Genomic DNA, 13963 nt, shown 5'->3' on the forward strand with positions numbered 1-13963 from the left:
CATAAGTCGACCATATGACTCCTCAAGCCTGCCCACTTGCAATGACGACATTCAGAAGAGGTGACCCTTAGAAAAGTCAATGTTATCTACAAAGTTCGTCCTTATGCAAATGAATGAACCTTCAGTAGAATACAAGTTCAAATCTATCTCAATTTACTGTAGCATGGGGGTTAGCAGTCCTGGCGTTGGTGGGGGGGTGCGAGGGGGCAGTAGCAATGTCTCAGGGCAGAGGTTCAATAAGTAACCATGGTCCCCAAAAGTCAATCTTGCAATCATCTGTCCTGTTCAAATAAGTAAAGCAACAAATCATATCGGTTGAATTAATTGACTGGGATAAAAGCTTACTTCTCAGTGACACATTTTCTGACTACATCTCTGAAGTACCTTGGAGAAATGCAATTTATTGCTGTTGCTACATCGTCAGTGATTTCTTTCTGTCATTTCTATTATGTGTTATTTGCCATTTTAACATTTACAGGGAAAAGTCTACAGAACAAATAAATAGAGAAGTGTGCTCAACAGGAAAAGTCTGGGAATTTGGTTCAGTTCTTTGCAAACAGCCCAGGAACACGAAATGATCTTACATATGACGATGCACAAAGTCAATTGTCTGTAATATTTCACAAATTTATTTCAACCATAAAATAAGGCATACATTTTTTAAAAAAACATTCTGTACAATTGGTGGATCTGTGCAGTACAGTAGGAAGACGTTGATACAAAAGGCTGCAAAAATGGTACAAGTACAATAAAATCAAGAACATCATCAAAAACCTAGATTGTTCAAGCTGCAAGTGTCTGTAGGGAAAGCTAAGGAGTTCATAAGACAACAAATCTTACTGGCTGAGAGGTGACCACCATGCAGCACTAAATAATTTAAATGGTCAAGAGCAGCTATACTTTATAGACATTACAGTACTTCACAATTTTGTTAACCCAACATGCCGTGTAGGAAGGTCAAAAAATATATCTTTAGTAGAAATATTTCGTACAAAGAGTGCATGAGAGTTAAACTAGCTTGTCATGTTTTGACAAGATTGCAACATTCCAAATGCTAACCAGTTTCTTTTTAAATGCCATGAAGGTACTCTATGAATTTTAATTTTACATCATGCTTAAATAATAAATAATGAAATTTCATAGTTGTAACAAACCCTATTAAGCTTGAACAATGTTAAACTCAAGTGACCTGCGCTAACCTGCAGCATCTGGGGTCTACTGGTTGATACAAGATACTGAATTGCCAGTTTTAATCCTCATGTGGCATCTTACTTTGAATGTATTTACATTTGGCTTTAAATATGAAAATATTTGTTAAACATTTATAAACTGTACATTTTTTTTAAAACTATATATATTGCAAGAGTTTTTCATTGTAAAAATGCTGTTTCTTTTTTCCTGATAAATATATGGGTCAGGCAATCGAGACCTGAAGTGTCCAAGAATGTTTTTTTTTTTATTTTGTATTTTTAAAATGTGCTAATTTCTCTTCAGTGAAATGGCAGCATTTTGCAGGTCAAATCCAAAGTGGTGTAAGCCAGCTCCTTGGTATCCTGCTCTTTTCCATTGCTTTATTTGCTGGTTTAAATACTCTTTGGTTGAAATTCCATTCTGAGGAACCGAGGGATGTAGTTTTAGCAGCATGTGCAGTATTTTTGCAATTTTTATACTGATTGATGGCATCCATCTTCAAGTTGCCTTGTGCGTATATTCTCTCTATCGTCAACTAATCAGTCATTTATGTGTATTGGTTAACTTACCCCCCACCCCCCAATCCCCACACTCACGCCCCCCTCCCCCCATCAAGCCCATTTCTAGCTCCAACCTGTAATATAATTGTTCACTGTTCCTCATTTCTGTAGGATTGATAACCACTTGTAGAACAGTGAAAGCTGCCACTTTCCTAAATGGGCGATTCGAAGTGCTCAAGGAGTCTGTTTACTAATGAAGCTATAATTAGAGTTGGCAAGAAGACCACTTGCACTATCTTGGTATATCTGCTGACCCCACTTTAATGTCTAGTCTCAGAATATCAATAACCTTTACATCACCAGATCAAAATTTGAGTTTTTCGAAATTCCCTACTCAACCACCACCCCCGCCCATCCCACAAAAAAATACGGGTAATTTTAAAAAAGGAAATGTTCTATCTTACTTCCAATGCCCTTAATAATAAACTCATAAATGAACAATATTGAAAGTCTTTTTTTTTAAATCTGCATGTTATCAAGCAAATGATATTCAAAGAGTTTAGTTTGGAAAGTTCAGTAAGCCTTTTCACTATTACGAGTGACCTGAAGTTAATTTAGTTAATTCTGCTGAAATTTTGTTGAGGATCCAAAGCGCTGTTGATATACCTGTTGCATGGATTATCTATTATAGATTAAATAAATGACCTGTGAACACTTGGGAGATGTGACAACATACTTGGACCAATCTGTAACAGTCTCCTTTCCCTGATAAATCAGTTCTGGAATGTAGGGTGACAGACTTGAACTAGTGCTGTGACATCAATGGCAGCCTACTAAGCTGACCAGGTGTGAAAAGGAACATATCAAGAATGAGGGGGCTCTCCTTCAAAGCGCAGGTACTGAAAACAAATGAGTTTAAAATTCTTTGGAACTCCCCGTAAACAACACCTTATTTCAAAATTGCCATTTGATTTCTCCACAGTTCCCACCTCTGTATAGCTTTCTTCAGATAAGCAGGTCAGATAAGCCACAGATCCTCAAAGTTTCTGAAGGCCAGTACCATAGGGCTTGCTCAATAGGCAGTTTAATTCTACTTCATTCTGATGTGAGTTGCTTTGTTGCAGCAAAATCATGCCACATAATATCCGAGAAAGTCAGCAATGCAGCTCAGGTTTATTTCTAGTGCAAGTGGTTATGATACTCAGTTGGTTAATTTCTGGACTTCCAGCCACAGTGGCTCAAATCCACGTCTCAGGACAGTACTCTGTATTGTCACCATCGACCATGTTTCATCTGCTCTCAAGAGCGTTTCAAGAGAGTAGTTCCAACTTTTGGAGATGGTAGGAGGGAGGGCAAAGTGGTGAAATGACCTTCCATCATCTTCGCACCCAAGTCTCAACACCTTTGGGCAATTTAAAATTATACCAACAGTTTGGAAAGTCTGCAGGCCAAGTTGTTTCACCTTTGAACTAAAAGGGGATGTGGGCCAACAAGAAGGCTAGCGAATGAGCAAGCCGATAGATGTTCTTTAATTGCTTAAGGGGGAAAGAATCTGCTCAGCAAACTCAAGTTTCACTTTTGGAAGCTGAATCTTCCCCCATTAAGACTGTGGTGGAAGAAAAGTATCTCAACATCTATAATAGTTGGACAGCCAGCCAAGTTTGCCTTTGCTCGTTAATTAAGCTTGATGTTAAGGTGTACCTCCTCCTGGAAAAGGGAGACAATATCATGTGAGAACAATGGCCAAAGATATCTTAATGTACTTAGTTCAGAAAAAAAATTCTGAACTTTAGAGTCAGTGCAGCGAACTGTCAAAGTATGTGTGTGTGGATCACTAAGAACTAAGTTAGCCAATTCTTTGGAAATTAAAATATGTCAATTTGAAAAGAATTAGGAGAAAAAAAATCAAACCAATTTTTAATTGATGGTATTAAAAAACACAGGAATCATAAATACTGATTGATTTGTTCACAATAAATCAATTGAAGAAAACTTAGAAAATAAATATTATATAAGCTGAAACTTCACTTATTAACAGCAAGACATTTGTCTATTAAATCGTTCTTCAGTGGTCACTGGTCTTTCAGGTGTTCAGTTAAACCATTCAGAGCAGATGAAACCTTGCTCAGGGCTATAGATTTCTATTGAGAGCCATTTTGTTCGAGTGGATAGTTATCAGGTTAACTTACATCCATCCAGTCTTTCCTGCAAGTTCAAGTTTTTCCATACTTTTTTTTATATATGCTACTGCATATGCTATTATGTGCCTCCTTGTCAGGTTAAAATTATTATTAGTGCTTTGTTTGAAAGAACTGATTTCCTGCAGTCTGTCATTAAAGACGAACAACCTGTGTAGGACTGTCTTTCAGCAAAGCCTGACTTCAACAGTACCCTTTTCTTGGTTTGCTGTTCTGGGCACAGTTAAGCACTATATGCTTTGATGGATATCTCTCTTTTAAAAAAAAGATACTTTTAGGTGTTAAATTTCAGATTCTCGCCTCAGTGGGCGAGGCTCTAGTGGAACAGTGGCCTGATTATGGTCCATGTTAGTTAATGTCTCTGTGCTTGGACTCTCTGGTGTCCCCGTCTCACTGTCCTCGTCATCTTTGTTCATGAGGGCCACCTCGTTTTCATAGCAGAACGTGTTGGGTGTGGTTAGTATGTATTTCTTTTCTGCCAAGTCCCTGGCACTACAGAGAGGCGTGTTAGGCACCTCGTAGGTTTTGTGAAAGCGGGAATAATCAACTTTGTAGTAGTTTTTCTCCTCAAAGAGCACTGGCTCAAATCGGTGACCCCAGAGAATTTCACTGGCAAGATACGAGCTGCGACACTGAGTGGTCATTGCTGTAGCTTCCACCATTCCTTCAAGAATCACGACTATTTCAAAGTCTGCATTGTCCATATCCTGTTTGCTCAAGTCATAGAAAGGACTGTCTTCATCAATTTCATGTACTATTGTAATAGGTGACACTAGAAATATTCTATCTATTCCACTATCAAAGCCTACATTAACGTCTACTTGATCCAAGGGGATGTATTCACCCTCTGGTGTTATTCTAGATTTAAGCAGCTGGGCCCTTACATGGGCTTCTACTAAATGGCTTTTGCGTAAATTTCCAACTCGCCACATTAAGCAGAGCTTTCCATCTCTCATAGCGACCACGGCATTGTCACTGAAGATTAGTGTTTCATTTCTTTTTTTTGGTTTGGCCATCTTGGCCATGACAGCACCAATGATGAAAGCATCAATGATGCAGCCTACAATGGACTGAAAAACCACTGTGAACACAGCTATGGGGCACTCTTCTGTCACACAGCGGAAGCCATATCCAATAGTGGTCTGTGTCTCGATGGAGAATAGAAATGCAGCAGTAAAGCTTTTGACCTCAGAAACACATGGTTTATGGTCTCCTTTGGCGTCCAAGTCACCATGCATCAGTGCAATAAGCCAAAACATGCAACCAAACAACAGCCAGGACAAGATGAAGGACAGGCAGAAGATGACCAGCATCCACCGCCAGCGGATGTCCACACATGTTGTGAAGATGTCCGACAAGTAGCGCTGCCCCTTCTCACTCATATTTACAAACTGAACATTACAATGGCCATCTTTCTTCACAAATCTACTTCGGCATTGCGGCCTGGTGTGTATTTTGCTTTTGCCATTGCCGTAGCCATTGGCAACTGCTATCGTAGCCAGTTTCATCCCGTCTTCCTCAGAGGACACAATGCTGTAGCGGTTGGCACGCACGCTGCCCATTGCCAACGCCTGGGACTGTTGCGTTTCTACTTTGGGATACAGTCTTGAAAATTTCTGGAGCAACCTTTGAAGAAACAGTTTTGAACGTTCTGGAAGAACACACCACGTCTGTGAAAAGTAGATCTCCGCAGCTATCCTTGGCCTTCCACCAAGCTGTCTTCTGTGTAGATGAGCACTCAGCAGTCCAATAATCTACTGTAATTTAGAACTCATTAAGAGTATGATCTGTTAAAGAAACAAAATCAAATTTATTGTCAAAACATAGCACTACAATCACTTCTGAAAATTTAAATAATCCAAATAATTGATAGGAAACAGTTGTGAATGTTACTGTAAAGGGTAATTAAGGATTGCACACTAATCACCAGCCAAAATAAAGATCAAGGCCAAATCTTGATAATTAAGACACTGAATTAATTTGTGAAGTTCTAATACAGATTAGAATTCTTGTCCAATCTGGTTTATTGATGATTAAGGATGGAAATTACACTGTATTGCAAGGACAGACAAAACATTTGCAGCACTTGTTAAATTAGGGCATCGGTTGTAATGGATCAATGTGATCCAATTAACTTGAACACAATCCAGTATCAAGCATCCAGCAACGGATGCTAACAACCATCTAAACTTTTCAGCTTTAAAATGATTAAACCATTTTATAACAAATATGACATCAAAACCCAGCAGCATACAAATTAAGCTGAAATGACAACTTTATAGCTGCTCAAAGTGCCTGAGCGTGACACTGCCATTTTATCCTACATGAGATTACTGTGAGCTTAAATACAAATAATCACTTCAGTCTAATTATATACAGCAAACAATACAGGTGGCATATTAATATGCCTTCCCATTTCTTTCAGTTTGCAATGACGTAGAAGGAAGCCAATGTAAATCTCATTCTACTTTAATGTGTACTTTGCAGCATGAATGTGCTGCATATGTAACAGCTCCTCAATGATTTTTATATATAAACACAGTTCATAACTGGAAGGTATTTTAACAAAAGCAATGCTGTGATACACAGATTGTTAAATAAGCCACTGAATGTTTATACGAGTGTATGATTTTACTGTGATTGCCAAATAACTCCTCGCCACAATAAAAGAATACCGATGAAATACAGTAATGCAACTAATTTTAGATCTCAGTACATTGGACCCACAGTGTTTTCAAACATTGTGTCTGGAACTGATGATCATTTTGGAATCTCAACTCAGACCCTTTTGTTGCTTTCATTATTTTTTCCCCTTCTGCCTCCCTCCCTCCCCTTGCGTCATCAGTATAAAGTAAATGGTACTTGTAATTTTTACAATCAAAAAGTGAGATTGTTTTACATGAACAGAGGTATATACATTATGTATAGGGAGTTTATCTTACAACCAAAATATGACGGGGTTACTTTGAGTGGAAGTAGAAAAGTCAGGATCCATTTAGGGTAGAGAACTGGGAATGTGTCAGAGAGGATAACAAACCAGGAATGTGCCTCAAGGAAGTAACATATATAATTTGAAACTACCAATGTGAACATAAATTTGTCAACATTATTGATGCGATGTTATCTGAGAATATACACATGCATCCATATCGTCAGCCATGGCTCAGTAGGTGGTATTCTCACCTCAGAGAGGAGGCTGAAGGTTCAAGCCCCAGGCCAGGGACTTGGATTGTTGGATGAGACATTAAAACCAACCTCCTCCAATCTGTTCTTGAGGGAATGCAGTTCAAAGAAGGGCTGTCAAGTTCTCCCAGTGCCATGATCAACATTTATCCCTCAAATAACAACATTAAGACAGATTATCTGGCCATTTATCTCCGTGCTGTTTGAGAGACATTGCTGTGTACAAATTGACTGCCATGTTTCTTACATTAAAACAGGGACTACATTTCAAAGGATTTGTAATTGGCTGTGAAGAGGTCATGAAAAATACAATCTGGTGTTTCTGCCACCATTGCCTAATGCAAGTATTAAATATTCTTCACTTCCTGGCATCAGTGTGAAATTTGCTGCAACAGTTCTTAAATGATGTTGCCTTTTCCTACAGATATGCTTTAACTTGAAAAAAAAATGCTCACAATTAATATTTCCTGTTGCATTCAGTGGCTTATAAACTCCTTTAATGCCCTCTCACATTTCCCTTCCAGATGTCTTTTATAAATTTTATGTTTCTATAACTGATTCTCTGACACTGTGGATCATCCACCTGCACTTCTCTGCGTTGTATTCGAGAATGATATTGCCCTTGTGTTTTTAATGACTGATTGCATTCGGAACTCACAAGGAGGTCGGATCAGTGTTCTGTACGGCTTCAGCATATTGGCTCGGATTTGTTCTATTCTGACTTGATAAAATGATGTAGTTTATATTTCCTTTTGTTCTTACACAATGGGTTAAATCACCATTGCTCCCAGAACTCCATGAACCTCTCCCTGGCCAGGACACCAGTGGATTTAATGAGCCCCGTACCCGCCCCACTCTTTTTGCCCCTTCCAGTGTGTGATGCATTAATCTGTATCAAACTTCATCTGCTCGATTTCCATGCAAACGTTTTTTTTTAATCCCTCGGTGCTTCGTGGCCGGTGTTGTCAGTCTCAACTATATCACTGCTCGCCCCTTCCCCCTCCCCAGTTTAGATTATCTGCATCTACGTAATTAGGCAGCTCGGCCCATCGTGTCTGTACCAGCTCTGTGAAAGGGCTGTCAATTAGTCCCCACCCCCTCTTCTTTCCTTTATCCCTGTAAATCTTTTTTTATATAAATATATATCCAATTTCCTTTTGGAAGATATTGTTCCATCTCCTTTTAGCACCTTTTCCAGCAGCTTATTCCAGATCAGAAATTGCTTCGTTAAAAAAGAAATCTCATCTCCACTCTGGATTACTTTAGTTTTGTCAATTATTTTAAACCTGTGCCCTTTGGTTTACCGACCGTCCAGTCAGGGGAAAGAGAATTTAAAAATACGTACACTAGAAACAGGAGGAGGCCAGGTCTCTCTCTCTCTCTCTTGCATAGCACTGAATGCACCTGTCTAACTCAGCATCACTCCTCTAACAGTCAATTGCTTGGTCACCTCCGAGTTTAGTCTATAAAACCCATTGCCTTGTACAACAGAGAGAAACGGCCGAAAAAGGAACAGGGGGAAAGCAAAGGGCCAAATGGTCGAGGGCGGCAGGAAAAAAAATTCAAGTATGGGAAGGGAACCAAGAAAAGGGGGTGAGCGCAAGAGACCACACTATTTACAGACAGAAAACGCCTTTTGATATCTCTTATCCGTCCATTTGATTCTTGAATGGATGGTTTTGTGCATCATTTCCATACGGACGCTTTGTATGACGCTATCCAATTTTGTTAAATATACACGATTCAGATCATTGTGCAACTTTACTTAACTAAGTCAAACACGCATAAATAACAAGATTGATTCATCTTACTTCTTTCTACTCGGTGACGAGCCTTCTTGTTGAATTTGCAGAGCAAAGCAAAGCAGCTGAGCGGGCAGGACACGGTACCAAGTGAGCGGTCCCACAACCTGCACCAGCTCAGAGCAGTGATGTATCTGCATTTTAAGACGAGCCAGAGCATGCGCAGCAAGTGTCTTGCACATAATGCAGAGTTGCATGTGGTGTGGATGGGACTTGTTTGGTGCTGCTCGACTCCGGGAGAGGCCACAGTCTGCATTGCCACCTCTGGGCATCAGTTGGGCAAGGGGAAGCCGCCCAGCCTGGCCCCAGAGTCGACAATAAGGACTCAAGAGTGGGCAAAGCCTTTCACACTGCACTAAGCTTCCACTAGCACCTTCCAGCATCAATGTGGCCGTTTCTGCACCGGTCAGCTGGGCAGGTCTGTGTTGGACCTACTGGCTTTGTGCTCAGGGTATGTAACTATGGGAGAAGGGGACATTGGATCTGATCACTTCTGGGCTGGATTCACCGCAGGTTTCAGGTGTACATCCAGCGCACCTGTGCCTTCTTAATACTCCTCTCTCCCTCTCTGCCCAACACACTTCCTGATATTTCTCACTCTCTCTCTCTCTAGAGTCCACTCACTGCTCAGGGTTTCTGAAACCCATTTGCAACTCACTGCTCTCTCTTTGCCCCTAATTCAGTTACAAGCCTTTTTCTGGAGCATGTTTTGCGGTCTCCCCACTCTCTCGCCCTCCCCAGCTCTCTCCCACACTTGCCTCCCTGCTTTATTCCTTCAACGCCGGCGTTGCCCCGTCCGAACCCTGTCCTTATTTCCCCCGGTCTTGTTTACACAATCGGCGCCAGGGCAGCGACCTGAGCGGAAAACAGCAGAGTGGAGAGGAAAGGGTTAAAAATGCCACCCAGCGGACTGACCTGCGACCGCCCGCTGATTGGACACGAGTGAAAACAGAAGGACATGGGCTGGAGGGAGGAGAATGGTGGGGGGGCATTTCTCTTGGAGCTGTAGGGACCTCAGTGAAACAGACCGAGGAATTTAACATGAACATTAACTCAACGTTAATCTGCTCCAGCAGTTAAAATCCTGACTCACACCTCAGCTCGCCTCGATCGCGCAGAAACAGCCGCCCAATGCGTTTGCAGCTTGTTTTCCGCCTGGTTCAGTCTCTTCCTGATTCCCAGCTGTTTCCCAAGCTTGGATCAGCAGCCGCCAAGTCCTTTGGTCAGCGTCTCTCCCTCTGGCACAGCGCACTCGTGCCAGCCTCTCCCCGGCTATAGCGGCTCAGTGCCTTTGCCCCGCGAATCCCCCATTTGCCCTTCCCCGTTAGGGTAAAGATCAGGCCTTTCTCCCTCCCCACAGAGGGAGACCTGACCTCATCCCCCCCCCCACCCCCTCCCATCTGTTACCCCTGCTCCGAATGAGGTTCTGACTGGAGGGAGCAGGCACCAAGCTCTTGGCAGTCAGGGAATGGTGCTCAGGACCAGCATTGCCCACCTCCCCACTCCACCCCCATCCTCCCCTCTCCTCTGCCCCCAGCTGACGTGCACTTGTTGCTGCCTCTCACCAATCAGAACAGGAGCAACAAGCGGCTTCCGCACTGCAGCTCAGTCCAGCCCCACTAGAAAGTAAAAGTGCAGCAGCGATGCCGGGGACTGGTCACTCTGGGTCACAGGGAAGTTGCTGGGAGAGATTGGGGGTGAGGAGGATGGGAGGGGGTGAGAGAGTTGAGAGCGAGATAATTGGGAGAAAAATAAAGGGAAGGGGGGTAAATAAAGAGCTTATAAGACTGGAGGGTCCCGCTGGGAAAGTAGGAAACTTGAGGGGAGAAGGTGTAGTGCAGGAAAGCACTAGACTGGAATGTGGGATGCTACATGCGGCCCGGTATGTGGTTCAGTGAAGGGTTGTGGGTTCTGCCGAGTGTGTGCTTTTTTTTTGCTCTTCCTGACTCATACCGAACCGCCCAGTTTCGACTTCTCGTCCGGATCCAGTCGGTAGCTGCACACCCCAGTCCCCCTGCCCCAACCCGGTACACGTGTTATTTAACAAACAATCCGGACTGTCTGAGGATCAGTCAGTGAATTCTCCCCGTTTTTAACTAACCTGGATGCGGCCAGTCAATACAAATAAAAATATGTTTACAATAAAAGAGAGGGGTGGGGGGGGTGGCAGGGGAGGAGGGGAGACTTGGCATTGCATTGGCTTGACAACACTGTCCGGGACACACTTCATTCACATGTCACCACTTGCCCAGCCGCCCAGTGGACTTGCTGCTCGCCCTGCAGTCGGCAGAAATCCGCCGAAACGGCGAGGCGATCCAAGAACCCAAAAAAAAAACAAATAAAACTCCTCTTCGGGTTGACGAAAAAGCCTTTCAGCCGCGGGACTGGCTCTCCCTTCCCCATGTGGTGATGCCACTTTCAAAATATTATTTTTGAACATTAACGCCCTTAAACTCCGAAACTTCCTACTTCAGCTGCCAACTTTCTTGGCGACTTAGAGTCCGACCCGAGTGGAGGAGAGGCTCGCGAATCCAATCCCCCAAATTCTAGCACTTGCCCCCCACCGTCCCCCGTCCCCTTGCACTTTAACCGAGTGGCTGAGGGCGAGCGAAAAGGGGAGCGCAGTGACTCTAACTCGACCGCCGCCGAATCACTTATAAAGCAAGATCCAGCCAGCGCTTTTCTGTCAAGACACTTAAGAAAACAAACTGGGCTCAAAAACCCAAGCGAAAAAAATAAATAAACAAACCAGTCGTGCAGCATCTTAGAATCCAAATCCCCCCCCCCCACCCCCAACAAACTCCCAGTCATAATATAATTTTGTTTTTAAAAAAATCTCATTTAACGTTCAGGGTTTGAACCAATAACTTCAACACCCATTCAGAGTGAAACCGGTAGTCCAAATACATCTGATGCAACAACGCCGCTTAGGTCGTTACCCCGAGAAGACAGATTATTTTTTTTTGTTGGACATTTTCCACCCATTCCCACCTCCACGCCACCCCCAGTCCCCTCGACAGAGAAATGAATTCTTAAAAGGTTGATCATGCAGTCCGACTGCCGCCCCTCTCAATCACAGCACTCAAACCTGGCAAATCCAAAGATCTTGCGTGGTTGTCTCGGATAGTTGCAAAAGACATTTTAAAACCTCTGGTGACACCAGTGAATGGAAGAAAAGACTTGATTTTAATCCTGGTTACCTGTTCAATGTTTGCAGATCATTTGAGATTATCATTTGAAATCCAGCGGCTGTATCTACACTAGTTCAGAATTAGCAGTCACTTTTTTTTTAAGGAGGAGGAGGAGGAGGAGGTGGTGGTGGTAGTGCTGTGGAGTAGGGACGTATAGATATATCCTGCCCAGTTGCGGTCTGTGTCTCATCTGTTTCTGACACCACTCAGTTCACTCACGATATAAAGCGCGCCGGCTGGGACAGAAGCCCCGCCCCCCGCACACCTTTCCGCCAATCGGCGGACGGCAGGCGCGACTGAGAGCTCCCTCCGCCAATCAGCGTCAGAGCCTTCAGTTCTTTCCCGCTCGCGTCGATTTCAACTTTTGAAACTGACAATGCACTTGCCAACAGGACTCGGTCGCTGGAGCAAATCCTCAGTGATGCCCACGCAGAATATCCATGTCTAAAACGACGGAGCAGGGACCAGGGACTTACATGGCACACACAATGAAGATGGAATAGATGAAATCACGCATTGACGTGCCTGAGTTCAGTTCTCCGTTAGCAACCCGCCTCTGTAAAGGGAACACTTCTGCTCGTTTCCTTTGCCTGTTACAGGCACTGGGGAATCCCAGGGTCGCCCTGTGGTTTTCACTCGAAAAGTTTACAGTTAACTGAGAAAGTGTCCCTGCTAATGGCTCCGTGCATGGTTGTTCAGCTGACTGCTGCTCAGGTAGAACAGCGAAATTTATCAAACTCCAGTCCTTCACTAACAAGGACAATCCGTAATGATAATTACCAAGTCTGTGCCATTAGTCCCTTCCTCACTTTCCTGACTTGATGTATGTATTAACAGTACCGGCTACTAATATTAGCCGATCACTGAATAAATATTTGGTGTAAATGCTTTAATTTTTGGAGTGTGTGTATATATATCTTAATATTCCTAGGAATATCGTGACAGTACCAGCGCCAGAATCTGAAACATGAAAGAGATTGTAAGATGCGGGAGTTGCTGTAGCAGACAGTTGTTGACAATCTGCCCGCTGGCAAAAAACCCCTTTTCTCTTCCTTAAATCTCCCCCAAAGATATTCCCAAAGTGATTTTCACAGACTAAATGTTCTGCTTTGTTGAACCTAGTTCAAGGGGTCAAGTTTTTTAACTGAGTTTATTAAGAAGCAAAGGCATTCGCTGGCACCAATGATAATAGCGTGAGCGGCGTAGTAATTGTCCAATAAATGTGTTCTCCAATAAGTACACCATCGAACAGAAATAATTTGGGCACATTCTTTACAGCCCGTTTCTCAACCATAATACAAGCTTGGACATTGTTAAATATGTACTATTAAAAATCAGATTGACAAACCGCTGCATTCAACACTTGGACTTTTTGATATTTTTCTTTTAATCAAAAATGATCCTCTTTACATTTAATTTAATAATTAACGTCCACTTAGGGGAAACTACTTTATTTCCCAGCACGGCTGAGATTCCTGTGCAAATAATATATCTATTTTAAAATCACACAGCGGTGCTGCAATTGCAAATCAATTGATTAATAATAGAACAGACGCCTCCGGATCGATCTAGTTTTAGCGAGTTAATTTGCGCTGATATTTTATAGCCATCCCCAAACTCAAAGGCAGTTAGTCTCCTAGCCCCCGCAAATGTCCAGGAAGTGTGTTAGTTGGTATCTTATTTGGTTAAAGATGGTAATTATAAGGGGGCCTGATAGACTAAACGAGGAGAAAATGCTTCCACTGTAAGGAGGGTCGGTAACGAGAGGGCACAGGTAATCACAGAGTTATACCGCACAGAAACAGGCCCTTCGGCCCATCGTGTCTGTGCCGGCCATCAAACACCTATCTATTCTAATCCCATTTTTCCAGCACTTGGCCCCTAGCCCTGTATGCCAT

General features: G+C 42.8%; 1 protein-coding gene across 2 annotated transcripts; it reads right to left on the reverse strand.

Annotated features, from left to right (window-relative positions):
* Positions 1 to 3581: 3581 nt before the first annotated feature.
* Positions 3582 to 12258, reverse strand: LOC144699836 (inward rectifier potassium channel 2). Of its 2 annotated transcripts, none has more exons than XM_078571123.1 (2): positions 12075 to 12258; positions 3582 to 5676 (listed from the first exon to the last, which is right to left on the reverse strand). In XM_078571123.1, the coding sequence occupies exon 2, from the start codon at positions 5449 to 5451 to the stop codon at positions 4171 to 4173; it is 1281 nt and encodes a 426-aa protein (XP_078427249.1). In that variant the 5' UTR covers positions 5452 to 5676; positions 12075 to 12258; the 3' UTR covers positions 3582 to 4170. The 2 variants fall into 2 exon arrangements, with proteins under 2 accessions (XP_078427249.1, XP_078427250.1); XM_078571124.1 differs by lacking the exon at positions 12075 to 12258 and adding an exon at positions 8884 to 9000.
* Between the last annotated feature and the right edge of the window lie 1705 nt (positions 12259 to 13963).

This window comes from Cetorhinus maximus, chromosome 24, assembly GCF_964194155.1.
Source record: "Cetorhinus maximus chromosome 24, sCetMax3.hap1.1, whole genome shotgun sequence".
Lineage (NCBI taxonomy): Eukaryota > Metazoa > Chordata > Chondrichthyes > Lamniformes > Cetorhinidae > Cetorhinus > Cetorhinus maximus.

Coding starts and splice junctions, on each gene's coding strand:
- LOC144699836 (XM_078571123.1), bottom strand. CDS start 5,451: ATGGGCAGCGTGCGTGCCAACCGCTACAGCATTGTGTCCTCTGAGGAA.